Source organism: Sinocyclocheilus anshuiensis, unplaced genomic scaffold (genome assembly GCF_001515605.1).
Source record: "Sinocyclocheilus anshuiensis isolate Anshui unplaced genomic scaffold, SAMN03320099.WGS_v1.1 scaffold356, whole genome shotgun sequence".
NCBI lineage: Eukaryota > Metazoa > Chordata > Actinopteri > Cypriniformes > Cyprinidae > Sinocyclocheilus > Sinocyclocheilus anshuiensis.
In genome coordinates this window covers 1224628-1243366 of record NW_015554097.1, presented here as the reverse complement: position 1 = coordinate 1243366, position 18739 = coordinate 1224628, and the positions used below count along the sequence as shown (strand labels likewise).

Here is an 18739-nt window from a genome sequence, read left to right as displayed (position 1 = left end):
CACACACACACCACACACACACACACACACACACACACATACACACACACACACCCGGAGCAGGTGGCAGCCTCAGTCTCGCCTCAGTCCTGGTATTGAGGGTGGAAGAGAGCGCTGGTCATTCACTGCCCCCACCTACAATCCCAGCCAGTACCGAGACTGCCCACGATTGTTTGCTGATAGTAAACTAAATATGCTTTTTGAAAAACTCTATTGTAACCCATATTAACATGCCTTATTGTTCCTCAGATGGACCAGTGATTAGGCCAGGAAGTCATGTTTTTCCATTCAGATTTCAGCTGCCTCAACAGTGAGTGATACTACTGATGTGCCTTTCATCTTCAGTTGTTGTTGTTCCTTATTGTGTAAATATGTGCACAGTGAAATAATACTCGGCAGGTGTAATTCACAGCCCATGAACACAATATATAGAAGTTAATAAGCAAGACTGCATGAGCATACAAAATTGTGCCGCATCCTGCTTCCTTTCAGTTCCCTATCAGTTATAACATTACCCCACAAATCATTATCATCCTCTAAAAAACAGATGTTAGTAATATTAATTACTTATTATTCTAGAATATTTGCTTTAATAATATTGTAAACAAGTGAAAAAAGTAGTAAAGTATATATATTCTGAATAAATACATATATGATGGTGTGTAATGTTATATCTATTATGCACTGTAATGCTTGTCAGAAACTAAAGAGTTTAATTGTTCCTAATTTCAGAAATATGCCTCCATCTTTTAAAGGAAATCATGGCTGGGTGAAGTATGTCTTGACGGTAAAGCTGAGCAGGCCTTGGAAGCCAACATCTTCAACATATACGGAATTAATCTTTGTGCTGAGAAATGATGGGACCAATGATCACTTGCTGGTATGAATTACAATACCATGTTTGACTCTTTAGCACTCATCTATTGATTCACATAAATAGAAAGATGATGTACTGTAACCTCTTAATAAAGCAATAAGCCCCAAGAAGCCGTGGATTTACAGTGAATTTAGAACAGCTAAGGGGCATTGTTAATGTTTATTTTATTCATAAAGGAAACACACAGCAGCAGTTATTATTAACAAATATAATAAATATTATTCGTCCAGCCAAGCAATGTAATTCTAAAAGCAGAATGTTTGCCAAGTAACAGAAAGACGCAGTGGCACAGTAATACTGATGTAATGAGGTCACAGGTATCAAGGACTGGATCTGTTTTATAAACTGTCATCAGAACTCAAGTAATGTGATTTAAACCATTTCTTTGTGATTTAGAGCTTAGAGGAAATCTAATGTGATTTTAGTTGGCTCATTTCAGTATGCTTTTTTCTTCTTCTTCTTTTTTCCATACAGCAACCACAAGCTGGCACACAAGACAAGAAGATGAAACTTTTTGGCTCAGGAAAAATGTCAATAACTGTAACATCTGAAAAAACTGGCTATATGCAAGGTGAAACTAGCCTGTAATGTCAGTTGTCGGGTTTACATTTACATATTTCTATGCACATTTTAAAATACTGCATAAAAATTCTGAGGGAACATGCAAATAAAATTTCCCAAATTCACATAACAAACATATACACTCACTTGTGGTCAATAATTTGCAGAGTAGACTGATTAATCTACATTAAAAAAGTCATAGGACTAAATTTGCTTAGAGAAGAAAATAACAGCAGAGCTTTGTATAGCATCTCAAAACTCTAGTCATTTCTAGTCAAGTGAAAGACTGACATCAAAATTATTCAACTTCAAATCCTCCAGACATGACTACTGTGTCCTCCTAAACACATTGGATGGAAACACTGATTTATCTGTAAATAGTCTTTACATAAATTAAATTTGCAACTTGGATGAAACTGACTATAGTCGGTATTATTATTATTATTGATTTTTGATGTCTCTAATTTTTATCATTGTTGCAGGTGAAATGATCAGAGTCTTTGTTGATATTAACAACTCTTCATCTCGTGATGTCAAGCTAAAGTACAGCCTCAAGCAGCAACAGACGTTCATCGCTGGCAGGAGCACTAATAGAGGATTCAAGCATATAGTCAAAGAGACTAGAGATCGCATCCCATCTGGAGAAAAGTCAAAATTCACAGTGGACATGACGCTTCCACGTGACCTGACTGTTACCATTGAAAACTGCAGAATTATAAAAGTGCAGTATGAACTCAAGGTGCTATTTTGTCTTCTGTAGTATTGCTATATTTAAAGCAATAGTTCACCCCAAAAGGCTAATTTACCCTCATGCCATTTAAAATATATAATATGACTTTCATTTTTCTGCAGAATACAAAAGAAGATATTTAAAAAAAAAAAGGCCTCAATGTATGGACAAACAGCTGAAACATTTTTATGAACTTCAGAATATCTTCTTTTGTGTTCTGCAGAAGAAACAAACAGTGTGTTGGTGATTTTTGAGTAAACTATCCCTGTAATTTTTAAGTACTTTTTAATTTGTGGTAAAATTTGTGGAACGTATATAACAACATTAGTTTCACAGCTTAACAAGACTTTCTACCAAAGAGTAAAGCAAAAACATGACTGTCTTTCAGATCTCTCTGGATGTGTCTTTTGCATCAGATCCAGCAGTCACATTTCCTGTGGTAATTCTTCCAGCTGATCAACAGTGTCCTCCCTGGCAAGGCCCACCTAGAGGATTCCAGCCATATCCACCACCTCAGCCTAGTCCTGTGCCTTATCCTGGTGAACTACCTCCTCCACCTTCAGGGCTTTACCCCAATCTGTACGACCCTACAGTGCTGCCCCATCCAGGAGCTGCTGCAGGGGTCTATCCAAATCCAAATCCACACGCCATCCAGTCCGGTTTCCATCCGGCTCCTTCTGCACCAGTTTATGATCCAAATCAAAGCACTAAAGAATCCTCTCCTAATGTGCCGCCTTAGTCTTCTTCACCAGCCAAACCTCTGAGCACCATTTATGCTGTGTCAGTTTTATCTGCATGCCTTCTATCTGCAAGCTCAATGCCGGTTATTGTGCCTTTTAAAGGAACACTCCACTATTTTTGAAAATAGGCTAATTTTCCAACTCCCCTAGAGTTAAACAGTTGAGTTGATATTACGCAGCGCCTGAAAATAGTCCCCAGCTAGGTAACTTCCAATAAGCCTATTTTCAGGCACTGCATAATATCATTGCGCCTGCTGCACCCATGGTACAGCAGCAAAGTTCCTTGATTATTACGCCGGAATGAGAGTATAGTTTCTAGCCATATCGGCCTAGAAAATCGCAACTCGAAAATCTATAGACTGTATCTATTACTGCAAAAATACTGAAGTTATGATTATTTCATAAGATGTTGTACTGTAGGTAGTCTTGTTGGTTACTCGAGAGTCAAATGTGACTACAGGTAACAACAGACCCTGAAATTATGCTAAAATACAAATTGTGGTGACATGAAGGATTAAAACATCTCGGTCTTGCTTTCAGCCTCAATTATTTTACAAAACATTGTTTTTTTTTTAAAGCTACAGAAGTTATTAATGAAGAGCAGTGAGTGATTATCTCTTTTTCTTTTGTTTGATTAACATTAATGACACAGACAACAGCAGTTATATTAGGCTGCTGCATCTTTAAGTCCTAATGCATACAGATCCAGCATATTAATGCACATCCGATTTCTTTCCCAAATGTTTAAATTCACTTAAGACATAACTGATTGTGTTTACATTAATAATTACCAAAACGGGCATTTTGATAGACAGCTTTCTGTGCATGCGCTTTGGATGTGTATCTGTCAGTCAGTCTGTGCGAGTTATTTTTCATGGTTTACTCATAATAGCTCTTTTTAACCCAGACTTTATTCTCTTTTTATTGCTCTAATGTTTCAGTAACTTTAAGCAGTCCTTTACCACACTGATATCTTTTAGTCTACTCGTTGACATTTTACCTACTGTTCTGAGGGACCTGTAATTGCCATCTTGTAAGTCACACTGATACAAAACGATCTGCTTAGAAAATAATTAAATGTGAGCAATATGATTACCTCACACCAGCAAAACCATAACTATATTGCACTGTATACATCAGATTTCTCAAGCAACATACACTTACAGTATCAGCCACAACACTAAAACCACTGACAGTTGAAGCGAATAACATTGATTATTTTGTTACAATGGCACCTAAAGGGCTGGGATATATTAGGCAGCATGTGAATAGTCCGTTCACAAATTTCATGTGTTGGAAGCAGGAAAAACGCCAAGCAAAAAGATTTGACAAGGGCCAAAGAGTGATTGGTAGACAACATCAGGGTCTGAGCATCTCAAAAACGACAAGTGGAGTGTTCCTGGTATGTAGTGGTTAGTTAGGCCGGCAAAGACAGTGTTATGCTCTGGTCAGTGTTCTGCTAAGAAACCTTGGGACCTGGCATTCATGAGATGTTGCTTTGATGTGTATCACCTACCTAAAGATTGCTGCAGACCATGTACACCCCATGGTGTTCCCTGATGGCATTGGCCTCTTTCAGCAGGATAATGCACCCTGCCACACTGCAAAATTGGTTCAGGAATGGTTTGAGAAAAATGACAAAGAGGTTAAGATGTTGCCTTGGCCTCCAAATTCCCCAGATCTCAATCCAATTGAGCATCTATGGGATGTGCTGGACCAACAAATTTGATTCACGGAGACCACACCTTGCAGCTTGGAAGGCTTAAAAGATCTGCTTCTAATGTCTTGGTGCCAGACAACACAGGACACATTCAGAGGTCTTGTGGAGTCCATGGCTCAAAGCATCAGAGCTGATCGGCAGCACAAGGGGGACCTACAGACAGTTTTAATGTTGTGGCTGATCAGTGTAGACTACAGCAGATAAACCTGCAAGCGATCTGGAAAGATCTGAATCCTCTAATAAAATATTATTCAGTATTCTTTCTGCTTTGCCTCCTTACGCCATTCTTTACAAAGGGTGGTACTGAAGCTGCATACAAATATTTTCTCAAGTGGGGACTTGGGGGTTCTTATTGACTTCCTGAGGAGATTTGGTATGAAACAGAAATTGTGGCTGACTTGTCTCTCCTATGTGACGTATTTCTGAGTGAAACAGCTTGTTAAATGATCATTTCAAGCGAGTAACAGGTTGCTGGAGGTGAGTGACTGAAACTCGTCTGGTCATTAGACAACTCCAACCTTCACTCCAGTGCACACATCATCAAAGATATGAGGGGTGGGAATGTTAATATTTTTTTATTAAAGATTATGAGGAAACATGTTAATAATAAAATTACATACTGACGTGCATGGACAAATCATTTGTAATAAACACTTCAACATTACATTAAAAAATAAGAATTATTCATTCTTATTTCATGGTGACTTTAAAATACATTCGAAATTATTTGCAAACATAAGGATACAAATTGGTGGGATGCTCAGTCGTTCAAGTGGACCTGTAAACCCTATTGTGTGTATGCATCATTTAAAAATTTTTTATAAATGTTTTGCTGATCTCATGCTACAGCCTTATTAAAGACAATATTAATCTTCTGTTGTGGTAAGTAAGCAGGTCCCCCGGCCAATCGGGTCTCCTCTGAACTGAAAGATCAGTGCTGACCAGGCAGGTGTATGAAGTGCCACACCCTCAAAAACTTTTTTTTTCCCCATTAGCATGGACTTTGTCACTCCTGCTTCACCCACGAGAACAGGAAGAACCCGCGTGTCTTTGAATATTTAGTATAGTGTACATGTGTACATACAAAAAAAAAAATGTCAGGCTCCATCATATCATATACAGTGGGTACGGAAAGTATTCAGACCCCCTTAAAATGACCCTAAGCACACAGCTAAAATAACGAAGGAGTGGCTTCACAACAACTCTGTGACTGTTCTTGAATGGCCCAGCCAGAGCCCTGACTTAAACCCAATTGAGCATCTCTGGAGAGACCTAAAAATGGCTGTCCACCAACGTTTACCATCCAACCTGACAGAACTGGAGAGGATCTGCAAGGAGGAATGGCAGAGGATCCCCAAATCCAGGTGTGAAAAACTTGTTGCATCTTTCCCAAAAAGACTCATGGCTGTATTAGATCAAAAGGGTGCTTCTACTAAATACTGAGCAAAGGGTCTGAATACTTAGGACCATGTGATATTTCAGTTTTTCTTTTTTAATAAATCTGCAAAAATGTCAACGATTCTGTGTTTTTCTGTCAATATGGGGTGCTGTGTGTACATTAATGAGGAAAAAAAATTAACTTAAATGATTTTAGCAAATGGCTGCAATATAACAAAGGGTGAAAAATTGAAGGGGGTCTGAATACTTTCCGTACCCACTGTAAATATCTATAAAATATTAACAAAAAATATAATTATTAGTATCATTAGTAGTAGTGTTTAAATTAGGCCTATTATATAGATAAAATAATACACATAGATGTATTATGCAAAATAAATGCTAACAGTGAACTTACAAGTCTTGGTACAGATCATGTTTGAAAAATAGATGTTTGCAGTAAAGATTAAAGAAATAATGAAGAATGGATGAATGAAGAATAATGAAGAATAAGAATGGATATAATACGTTTCTTGCTGTTATATCTACAGAACAAGAACAAAGGAATAATGCTTTTGTAAGCGGAGAAACCTGTAAGAAAGAGTTTTATATACCTTTCAGACATACGTTACATGAAACCTGAAAAGATTGTTTGCAGACAGTAGACCAGCAAAGCTTCATCACAACTCTCTTGTAACCCATTCTAACATGTCTTATATTCCCCAGATGGACCAGTGATTAGGCCAGGAAGTCATGTTTTTCCATTCAGATTGCAGCTGCCTCAACAGTGAGTGATACTACTGAAGAATTCCTGTCTTTCAACATACATCTTCAATGACAGTTGTTCTTTGTGTAAATATGTGCAAACAGTGAAATGTAATATGTGATTAATACAATGTACAGAACAAATTTCCTATCAATATATTATGATATTAAAAGCAAAACATGCCCCCCAAATCATCACCATCCTCTAAAATAAATAAATAAATAAATAAATATAAATAAATAAAGAGATTCCAATCATATTGTTTGCATATTATTAGACATTTGCTTTAATAAACCCATATTATTTGCTTATTATTTTAGATTAAAACACATTAAATTAAAAATGTAAATAGATTGTACATGTGCTAATAATAGAAACCGTTATTCTGAATAAATAAATAAAAACTATTATCATGCATGTTACAATGATTACATTTACAGTCATCAGACAACATATGCCTTCATCTTTCACATACTTTCATGGCTGGGTGAAGTATGTATTGATGGTAAAACTGAAGAGGCCACTGAAGCCAACTTCTTTTAAACATCTGGAATTAACCTTTGTGCCGAGGAATGATGTGACCAATGATCATTTACTGGTATGAATTATAATGCTATAATATAACATTCATTAATTATAATTTGACTCTAATGATTCACATAATAGAGAGATGATGTAACTGTTTATACTGTCATCAGAACACAAGTAACGAGATTTGCTTGTGACCTATAGAGGAAATTGAATGTGATATCAGTTTATTTATTTAGTCTATGTATTTATTTATTTTTCCATACAGCAGCCACAATCTGGCACACAAGACAAAAGGATGATACTTTTCAGCTCAGGAAAAATGTCACTGACTGTAACAACAGACAAAACTGTCAGGGGTCTATCCAAATCCAAATCCACATGCCATCCAGTCCGGTTTCCATCCGGCTTCTTCTGCACCAGTTTATGATCCAAATCAAAGCACTAACCATTTCTCTCCTAATGTGCCTTATTAGTCTTCTTCACCAGCCAAACATGTGCTGTGTCAAGAACTTCATGGTGCCTATTATTGTGCCTTATAAACTCTAATCACTCCTACTACAGCTTATTTTGATAATAGTACTGCAGTTTTATTGATACAATGCTCTTTTCAGAATATATTGCAGCTTTTCAGTACTACATTTGAGCATTTAACCTCCATCACCTCCATAACCGCTGTATGTATGAGTTTCTTTACTAAAGTTATGATCATTACTTTCAAATAAGACTGTAACAAGACTGTACAAATATCTATGAAAATAAAAGACAATTACTCCACTGTGTTAAGAGTAATGGATTAAAATTCTCACAAATAAACCCAAGATAAACTGCTACATCACAACTCGCATTTTTACTCACAACATACACACAAATCAGCAGACACCTTAATACCTTAACCCCCTACATATTTGTCTCCATATTAAGTCCAGGTATTAAAATAAAACTTGGAACTCTCAAACATCTTGACATGAAAATCCAAAACGTCTTACAGTTTACTAGGTGGGGATGTGTCTGTTTTGCTTTAGGTAAATTCAAATGAGAATTTGAACATAACTCCACTGCACACAAAGGAAAGAACCTAGATGTCAGCAGAGCGTCTGACACATCAGCCTGACCCATGTTTACTTGCCTCTCCTGGCCATTTCAACATTGCTTTCCAGTTACTTGTCTTAAACAGTTCATTTTTGAAAACGGTTATCAGTTGTGCACAGACCAAAAGGTTGTCTAAAGACAATTTTACTCGTTAACATCTTAGTAACTTTTCTCAGGAGACCTGTAATTTGACATTTATTGTGACTTTACTGAAGTCACACTAAAACAAAACTATCTGTTTATAAAAGTAAATAAATGTAAACAATATAATTCCGCTCCAACCAGCAAAATCATCACATTATTGCTTAGAATTTTCGGCAGGGGTGTTAATGGTTTTAAGTTACTATTCTCCAACAACCCTCTAGAGGGCAGCAGAAACCAGCGTAACTCGTTCCCCCTACTAGGCGCACAAGCGACTGAAGCAAGACACCGAAGGACCAAAGAGTTTGTGCAGCCGCTGGGAGGCGCATCAGTTTTTGACAATTTGAACCAGCATAGCAGATAAATCTGCATGTGAAATTATGAAAATCAACCTCATCCTCTATAATACTGATCTCAGGATTCTTTCTCCTTCTCCTTATGCCATCAAGGCTGGTATTGATTCTGCATGGAAAACAGTATTTACACAACGTTTAACACAAATCCATTTAAACTGGAATTATGAAATTAGAAATGAAATATACGAAATTAAGAATATAGAAATATGAAAATGTGGGGGAAGGATACTGAGTTGACCTAATATCTGGGGAAAATATTTAAAAGGGGGTTCCTGCAAAAACTCAAAAAGTTCAAGTGACATATACTATGATATAAAAACTCGTACCAACTGGCAACAAATCACCATCTTTATCAATATGTAACATGGCAGCATGACCTCCAGGTAAAGTCAAGGATCTAAAACCATATTTGCATTCGGATGCAAACGGTAAAGCAATTTTTTTTATAAAAAGCAACTGTATTATTTGAGTCCTAATATATTGGAAAAAAGAAATAAACGGTCTAATCTACTTATGTTACTGTTGTGCATCTCCATTGGGTAACCGAAGCCCAAATTCACTTAACAATCTATAACCAAACTGTTCAAATATTAATGTGGGGCTCTACATAAACGTGCGAAAAACGTCTAGACTTCCACGTATTCTTTTAATACACTGCTCAGCTGTTCGCTATTATTTGTCACTTGGGTCAAAGAGCTGCACAAAAAGCGGAAGAAGGGGGACGAATAGCAGCCGCGCGCATGCGCACTGACTTGTTTTTCACAAGAGCAGCGCTTAAAGTGAGCCGGTGGCGAAATTTCGCTGTCTTTCATTGCGGACCATCAAGCCTTCACCGAGATTGCAGACCATCAAGCCTTCACCGAGACGCGATAACAGCATCTTTTGCTGTTATTCAGCTCTCGCATCTCAATGACACTATCCAGTGTTAACTCTCGCTTTTTTCCATAAGAGATTATTTTCATAGACTTTGCCTTGTGATTTTGTTTTGTCTATAGAACGTTTATTTACGTTTTATTTTCTTGCCACCATGGTGCTAGGAAAGGTGAAGAGCTTCATTGTAACCTACGACTGTCTAAATGACAGTAATGTCCCTGTTTTCTCCAGTGGGGACTCAGTCTCAGGAAGAGTTATTATTGAAGTCACCGGGGAGATTCGTGTGAAGTCACTTAAAATACATGCAAAAGGATTCGCAAAAGTTCGTTGGACAGAATCACGAAATGCTGGATCCAACACTGCCTACACTCAAAATTATACAAAAGAAGTGGAATATCTGAATCATAGAGACATCCTTATTGGCCATGAAAGAGGTAAGCATAAAGATCAAACATGCTCTCGGTGTAGATTTGTTCAGAAAAGAGAATGTACTGGTGGGATGATAAGTGGTCCAGGATGACATGACATACTTTGGATGCTGCACAGTGACCGGTGGACCTGTAGAGACTGTGTGCATGCATATATATATATATATATATATATATATTCTTTTTTTTCTTTTTTTTTCTAATGTATTTATGTATTCATTTGTTAAAACCGATTGGCTAATTAATCAAACCAAAAAATGCACCATACACAGAACATTACATGACAGACTCATCAGTCATGCAAAATAATGATTTGACAATAGACGTAGAGGACGCATTTTTACTATCCCGTTTAAATCACCTAAATGCGTGATATTCAGCACATTTCTTTTTCTTTCTATTTTGACTATACTTATTAAGCATTCTTTCAGGTGTCAGTGAAGTAGCTTGAATGAATGGTGACCACACAGTTTGCTCATCTCATGCTACAGCCAAATCAATATTCGTTTCGGTGCTCCATCTATATTTATTTTGAAAAAACTACGTCCATGAATTCTATATATTATGACAGATATATAATGACAGATCTTTCGGCATAATGTCTTAAGTTTCCACCCATTGTTAGAAGCGGTTCAATCCTGTTTTGATGCATTGTCTAGCCGTTCTTGTCTCTGATTGGTGGAGGCGTCAACGTGTCTTCTATGACATCATGCTTTTGCGGAAAGTGAGAGAAACGGCAGGAACTAAAAAAAAAAAAACAGCAGCAACTTTGCACCAACGGCTGTAGTATGCAACCTACAGCCGTTGCACATACTGTAGCTAAATGTAAATGCATTCAGTGGTCCAGTATTCCGTTGTCAATGCTGACTGACAGCCTCTTTGGATTTTTTTTTTTTTAATACACTATTGGACTCTTCACACTTGAAATTGTTAACTCATGGCATTTTTAAAATTCTGAGTAAGTGTATTCCTAGGTTATCTTCTTTCACACTGTACATTTATAAACCCTCGTTTGCATATTTATGACGAAAACGTGCTGAATGCATCTTGCAAGCTGTTTTGATAACTGCTAGTCATTCGGTAAGAAGTTTCTATAATTAGTTTGTCCGACTTTTAAAGTCGCTTTTAACGTACAAAATCAAAAACAACTGTCTCTTTTCACTCCAGTTAACGCAATTAATTGTTTGACATTTTTAATGTTCTCGTACAGCGGTTTTCACAGTTTCTGCACGGAGCTCATGAATATTTAATGAGCGAAGCGCCAAGGCAGTTTATTGGTCGTCTGTTACCAAACAACTTTGCTCTAACGTTCTACCACCACCGCATCGTTCCCCACTGCACTGTACCGTTGGCATCAAAACACAGGGTTACAAAATTTCAAGTGTGAAAGTTTGCTTAACCAAGTGGAAAACGTGACATTAATACATCCTATGTATAATAACTTTTACATATTATTTCGTTATTTTTGTTGAGAATTTTTGTTAGCCTGAGTTGGCTTCTTGTACAGGAAAAGCTAGTCGATATTTGCCTTATGTTGCCTTTGTATACAAATCAAGTAGTGCATGTTATGACCTTGTTAGATGCATGCATGTTGTAATTTCAAAGAAATTCATTCCCATGTAAAATTCTAATCTAAATCATGTCCAATTGTCTTTGCCGCTTCTGTATGAGTGATTGTTTACAATAAAGGTCGATTTATTATGGAAACTGGTCGGTTTTCTGTCGTTTGTGATTTCTGGTGTGTGTTTTTTGACATTTTTCTCACGTGTTTTGCTGAATGGGAGAATACTCTTGAGGTCCACGCCGCAGCACACGCGTAGATTCAATGGGAGGCTGCCGGCTGCCGCACACCGAATGGGTAATGAGCGCGCCGGCACGGGGAAGCAGCCGGCTCCGGTTTAGACCGGTCTTCTCTTGCTGAATTCTGCCCTTGATTGACAGCTCCGTGCTTGTTTGCTATAGCTCCGCTAAGCTGAATGCTGAGCGGGAAAAACGGAAGCCACCGGTGCTTATTAGTGTTACACAAACAAATTATTTAACATTGCAAGTTGCTTAAAATTTACCTTAGGTTTCACGTGAACTGCAGTGGATCTTGAGTATTTTTCTCTCCCATTCAGAATAAATACTGAAACTGAATACACCATCATAATACATGTGCTTAAACACTCATTCATGGGTATGGCATAATATTGATGCATATCATGATTTGCTGGGGTTTATGAGAATCGACTTGTTTTATCAAAGGGTGCTTTACATTCATGCGCTTAGCAGAAATGTGTGTGTTTGATATAGCTAATGTAATAAACAAGAAGATGATCAATGCTTTGGCAGGTAAGGTATATTTGGAATATTATTCTCTTCCATTTCAGATGATGATAACTCTGAGGAGGGACTCACCACTATTCATTCAGGAAGACATGAGTATGCATTCAGCTTTGAGCTTCCACAAACGTGAGTGTCGGTTGGATGTGGCCCCAAACCTAATAGTTGTTCACCTGCACTATATGTTGTCATTCTTATTCAAATGTTCTCTGTGTCACGCATGTGCAGACCTCTGGCTACCTCGTTCGAAGGAAAGCATGGCAGTGTGCGCTATTGGGTGAAGGCTGAGCTGCACAGGCCGTGGCTTCTGCCCATGAAGACCAAGAAAGAGTTCACTGTCTTTGAGCACATTGACATCAACACTCCTCTCCTGCTGGTGAGTGTTTGCATCATTTGCATCCCTCGATTTATCACTGATTCATCAATGCAGTGTTGAAGAATGACCAGTTAAGGTTCTTGCATTTTAAAGTTTTGTTATTCTACTTTGCATAGTCTCCTCAGGCAGGAACTAAAGAAAAGACACTATGCTGCTGGTTTTGCACCTCAGGTCCAATTTCCTTAAGTGCCAAAATTGAACGGAAGGGTTATACTCCAGGTAAATCTTCAATCAGTTAACATTTTCACTAGACATTTGGACCCCACTATACATTTACATGATACTAGGGCTGCAACCAGTGATTATTTTGATAATCAATGAATCTGTTGATTATTTTTCAGTTAATCAGATAAAAAAAAAAGCATCTGACAGGGAAAGCCACATTAAACTCCAAACTTTTGTTTGAAGCTCTTAAAGGGATAGTTCACCCAAAAATAAAAATTCTGTTATAATTTACTTACCCTCAACTTGTTCCGAACCTGTATGAATTTCTTTCTTCTGTTGAACAAAATATCTTCTTTTGTGTTCAACAGAAGAGAGAAATTCATACAGGTTTGGAACAACATGAGGGTGAATAAATTATGACAAAATGTAAATTTTTGTGTGAACTTTAACCTTTAAACTTAACATTACCTTTAAACTTTACCTTTAATGTATTCTCATGGCCAGAATGCATTATTCATTATTGTAAAGCAACGTGACTGGCAATAATCAAATCTATTTCAAATTATTTTTATTATCAATTTAATCAGTTAGTTGTTGCAGCCCTACATGTTACCCTTCACACTATTTTGTACCATTAACATTATATAATGTCTTTATACAGGAGAGTCCATTCAGATCTTTGCCGAAATTGAAAACTGCTCCTCGCGTATGGTTGTGCCAAAGGCCGCCATTTACCAAACACAGACCTTCTTTGCCAAAGGGAAGATGAAGGAGATAAAACAATTAGTGGCCAACATCCGAGGGGAGTCACTTTCTTCTGGCAAGACAGAGACATGGAATGGAAAGATGCTGAAGATCCCGCCTGTATCACCCTCCATCCTTGACTGCAGTATCATTAGAGTGGAGTACTCACTCATGGTAAGTTATGTGCTTTTATAGTTTGTATTGACTTTGAAGTCTTCTGGGGCACACATGTGATTACCGATCATCTCTACAAGTGCTGGTCATCTTTATAGCTTCAAAATGCAAACAATGCAGTAATTCGAAAGCTTTCCATGTCGATTTCAAGCAGCTGAAGGATAATTTCCTTGAAGGCTCTTCTTGCACTTCCACAGATGCAGCACTATGAATGATAATAAGATTACGCAAGATTATGGCAAGTTCTCTCCTGCACATACTGATAAGAAGATCAGCCTAAAATATCTGATGAAATTCAGGCCATTGAGTGCTAATGGCCTATTATCCCCTCAAACCAATCTGTTGGTGCCTTTCTTGTGTAATGGTCAGGACCTACTCATATCTAAGTTTACTGAGGAAATGTTGATTCATAGGCTGTGAATACATAAGCAATGTTATATTTATTGCCTCCTTCAAATTCTGTAGTTTCTTGCCTTTTGGCAGAAGCTCTTCATCTTAAGTGATTGAAAATACGCTGACTCAATGAATGGGTCAGCCCTACTTGTTTAAGCAGGATCTGCTTGTTAAATTGCGATGTATCGAAAACTGTTTCAAGCCTATCACTCTAAAAACTCACAATCCTGGACACCAATATTTTATTAACGATTAAGAAAAGACGAATTACTATCTGGCCAACTGAGATTTCAGTATGAAGTTAAAGGTTAGGACCATGATTTTCAGTAGTTCTACAGTACACTGTGATTGTATATTAGAACCGTTTGTTTGCTTTTGGGATCTTAAGGAACATTTGGACCCGGAAACAGTGACGCTTGATGACAGACTTAACAACCGAATGGTTCTAAAAGTCGTATTTACAAATCAAGGTGCACTGTTTGTGAAATGATTAACCTAATATTCCAATATTTTTATCTTCAGGTGTATGTAGACATCCCAGGAGCCATGAACCTGTCTTTAAACCTGCCCCTGGTGGTTGGCACCATCCCTCTCCACCCCTTCGGTAGCCGGACATCTTCTGTGAGCAGTCAATGCAGCATGACCATGAGCTGGTTAGGCCTCCCTGAGAGGCCTGAAGGTAAGGAACACTCGATTAGTACCACTTGTTTTGAGGGATGTTTGCAATAAATGAATAGCAAAGATGCAGCATTTATGGAGGCCATGGGATTTGAATGTGTCCTTTTTCAGATTACACATATAGGAAAGACTGTAGAAGTCTTCTAACTTGTTGCTTACAGCTCCTTCGAATAAGACACCAAAAGAGGATCTGGAGATCACATTTTGTGTCAAGAAAAAAAAAACGATAACGTGGTTGACATGGTACCAATATACATTGCTTTTGCTGTACGCAGCTCCTCCAGCCTATGCAGAGGTGGTCACAGAAGAACAGAGACAGAGCTGTCTGGAAGTGTCGTCAGGGCGGGAGAACTTTGATGGCCCGCTATTCGCCTACATCCAGGAGTTCCGCTTTCGACCCCCTCCACCCTACTCTGAGGTAAGCTTTTAGTTTAGTTTTGGTGGCTAAAATGTTGCTATTTCTATCAGGGAACAGCTTTCAGCCATGTTTAAATGCATTTATCTCACGGCAGCTGTTTCTTTGTTCCCCTCTCCATCAGATTGATCCAAATCCAGATCAAGACACATCAACTGCGGAGCAGAGACTCGACACCTGCCCGTCACGCTGAGAAATGCATGGCATGAGTCCAAAGTGATTGGGTTTAGGAGTTTTCACTTTTGTTTATCTCCCGATGACAGCAATTGTTCACTTTGCTGTCACCACCGAGAGAAAACAAACCTCTATGGGAAAATACAGAAGTAAGGGTGCAGGAAGTCACTGGCAAATTACCCGACCCAGATATTTGGCCCCTGTGGATGGGACACGCCCCGTCGGACTAAGCCTGCAGAGCTTTGTCAAAGTAGTCACTTTTCTCATGCTTTCAGTAAAGGTTGACAAAGAACATGCAGGCCTTGTCCGAGATCTGAAGAGAAATGCAAGAAAACACTACAACCACAACCATTCGCAGTACAGCTGAGAAACGTGTCATCCTCTTGCCTCAGTTTTTTATTTTTTTTTTTTGCACATGTTCCTTTTCCTCACTTGGGTTTTAAGATCACTGATTGTTTTATTTCATTTTGTTTTCAGCCTTTGGACTAAGCGATTGCAGGCTCTCACTTGATCCATAAACAACACAGAGAACTGATTCCGAGGAATAACAGACTGACGTAATGCACTGATCTTGTTTAAGCTCTTTTTGAGGTCTGTAGTGTTCATTGATTGTGTTTCCTCAGTCGATAAACTACTCTTGGTAACATGCTCTTTTGACGCTCTTGCGACATTGCCTCACCAACTCATAACCCGAGTGTGGCTTTTGATTTATTTTCTTCTGTTCACATGGACTTTATTTTCAGTTCTAAATGTAGAATGCCTTTAAGCCAAACAGGGTTTGCTTGGTGTTAAATTTGTTGCACATGTTGTTTGATCAAGGAGCAACAGTCCAGCTCTTGCTGCTCATGTGCATGATCGGAGCGGAGAGATAAAACAGGGTGGGGTCCGGGCAGGCAGCCTGAAAAGTTTGTTGCCTTTCTGTTTGTAGTGTGTAGCAGTGCAGGCTTTAAGATTGCGCTGCTTGGAAAAAAAGCACTCAGTCTCAGGTGATTTTCTCACTTGCCAAATGATGAAAACAAAAATGGTGTAGATTATGTTTTGATTGCACCGTTTCAGTTCAAGGAAGAAGTCTATAGAAGGAATATCAGATTCAATATTGAAAAACACATTCAATAAAGAGAGGAGATATGCACAAAGATGCAAGGCAGCTTTCAAAGACTTATGACATTCCCTTTTTGTCCTGCTGCACCAGCAGCCGTAATGTTTCTGCAGACCAGTGAAGCCAGATATGACCCAAAGGATGGCACAGATGCTTGAAAAGCCAAGCTGTAAAGCAACACGAGGACTCTGGATCCTATCCAGAGATGTCCACATCCAGTTGAAATGAGTTGTACATTTGTTTTTAAAACTCATTCAACTACAGAAGTAGTTTAGGCTCTGATCATGCTTGGCTTTCATTATTCTTTTCTGAAGCCTGCAGAGCTTTGTCAAAGTAGTCACTTTTCTCATGCTTTTCGGTAAAGGTTGACAAAGAACACGCAGACCTTGTCCGAGATCTGAAGAGAAATGCAAGAAAACACTACAACCACAACCATTCGCAGTACAGCTGAGAAACGTGTCATCCTCTTGCCTCAGTTTTTTATTTTTTTTTTTTGCACATGTTCCTTTTCCTCACTTGGGTTTTAAGATCACTGATTGTTTTATTTCATTTTGTTTTCAGCCTTTGGACTAAGCGATTGCAGGCTCTCACTTGATCCATAAACAACACAGAGAACTGATTCCGAGGAATAACAGACTGACGTAATGCACTGATCTTGTTTAAGCTCTTTTTGAGGTCTGTAGTGTTCATTGATTGTGTTTCCTCAGTCGATAAACTACTCTTGGTAACATGCTCTTTTGACGCTCTTGCGACATTGCCTCACCAACTCATAACCCGAGTGTGGCTTTTGATTTATTTTCTTCTGTTCACATGGACTTTATTTTCAGTTCTAAATGTAGAATGCCTTTAAGCCAAACAGGGTTTGCTTGGTGTTAAATTTGTTGCACATGTTGTTTGATCAAGGAGCAACAGTCCAGCTCTTGCTGCTCATGTGCATGATCGGAGCGGAGAGATAAAACAGGGTGGGGTCCGGGCAGGCAGCCTGAAAAGTTTGTTGCCTTTCTGTTTGTAGTGTGTAGCAGTGCAGGCTTTAAGATTGCGCTGCTTGGAAAAAAAGCACTCAGTCTCAGGTGATTTTCTCACTTGCCAAATGATGAAAACAAAAATGGTGTAGATTATGTTTTGATTGCACCGTTTCAGTTCAAGGAAGAAGTCTATAGAAGGAATATCAGATTCAATATTGAAAAACACATTCAATAAAGAGAGGAGATATGCACAAAGATGCAAGGCAGCTTTCAAAGACTTATGACATTCCCTTTTTGTCCTGCTGCACCAGCAGCCGTAATGTTTCTGCAGACCAGTGAAGCCAGATATGACCCAAAGGATGGCACAGATGCTTGAAAAGCCAAGCTGTAAAGCAACACGAGGACTCTGGATCCTATCCAGAGATGTCCACATCCAGTTGAAATGAGTTGTACATTTGTTTTTAAAACTCATTCAACTACAGAAGTAGTTTAGGCTCTGATCATGCTTGGCTTTCATTATTCTTTTCTGAATTGAAACTAGAAATCTGCTCATGTCTGGTCGAGGTCTGGAGAAAGTTTAAACCGTTACCAATGTAGATAGTTGAAGTAGTGTTTTAATTTGTAGAATTAGTCATATGTGTGCATGCACAGTGTGTGCATTATACAGTAGGTTCATCTGTAACATGATGGGTTAATGATAGGGCATTTTTTTTGGGAGCAAAGGGGTCTTAACAGTGGCCTTGATGAAGAACTGATCTTAACATGCTTTATCATTTATGTTATCCTCACTAATCATCATCCTATTTTCTTTTAGTCCTAGAGATTGCCGTTTAGTTTAAAAGGACAAAAAGGGAAAACCAAAAAGTCCTTCAAAGCGAGCGTTGATCATGCCACTTTTGAGTTGAACGGGTTTTGGATTTGTTTTCAGTTATGGGTTCTGATGATTACTGTTGGGCATTCAGTGTTTGTTTTACAGGCAAACGACCATTAGATAAATCCTGCCGTCTCGATTATTATGGGAACAATAGCTGTAGCACACCTTAGA

The 18739-nt window shown here is 38.3% G+C and overlaps 1 protein-coding gene and 1 pseudogene across 1 annotated transcript; both read left to right on the top strand.

Annotated features, from left to right (window-relative positions):
* The window catches only part of LOC107669508 (arrestin domain-containing protein 3-like), a 4721-nt pseudogene extending 1735 nt beyond the window's left edge, over window positions 1-2986 (top strand).
* Window positions 2987-9732: 6746 nt separating this feature from the next.
* Window positions 9733-17036, top strand: LOC107669509 (arrestin domain-containing protein 3). The gene is made up of 8 exons (XM_016461770.1): window positions 9733-10195; window positions 12559-12640; window positions 12740-12887; window positions 13004-13106; window positions 13714-13970; window positions 14886-15042; window positions 15317-15459; window positions 15581-17036. The coding sequence occupies exons 1-8, from the start codon at window positions 9916-9918 to the stop codon at window positions 15647-15649; spliced, it is 1239 nt and encodes a 412-aa protein (XP_016317256.1). The 5' UTR covers window positions 9733-9915; the 3' UTR covers window positions 15650-17036.
* Window positions 17037-18739: the final 1703 nt, after the last annotated feature.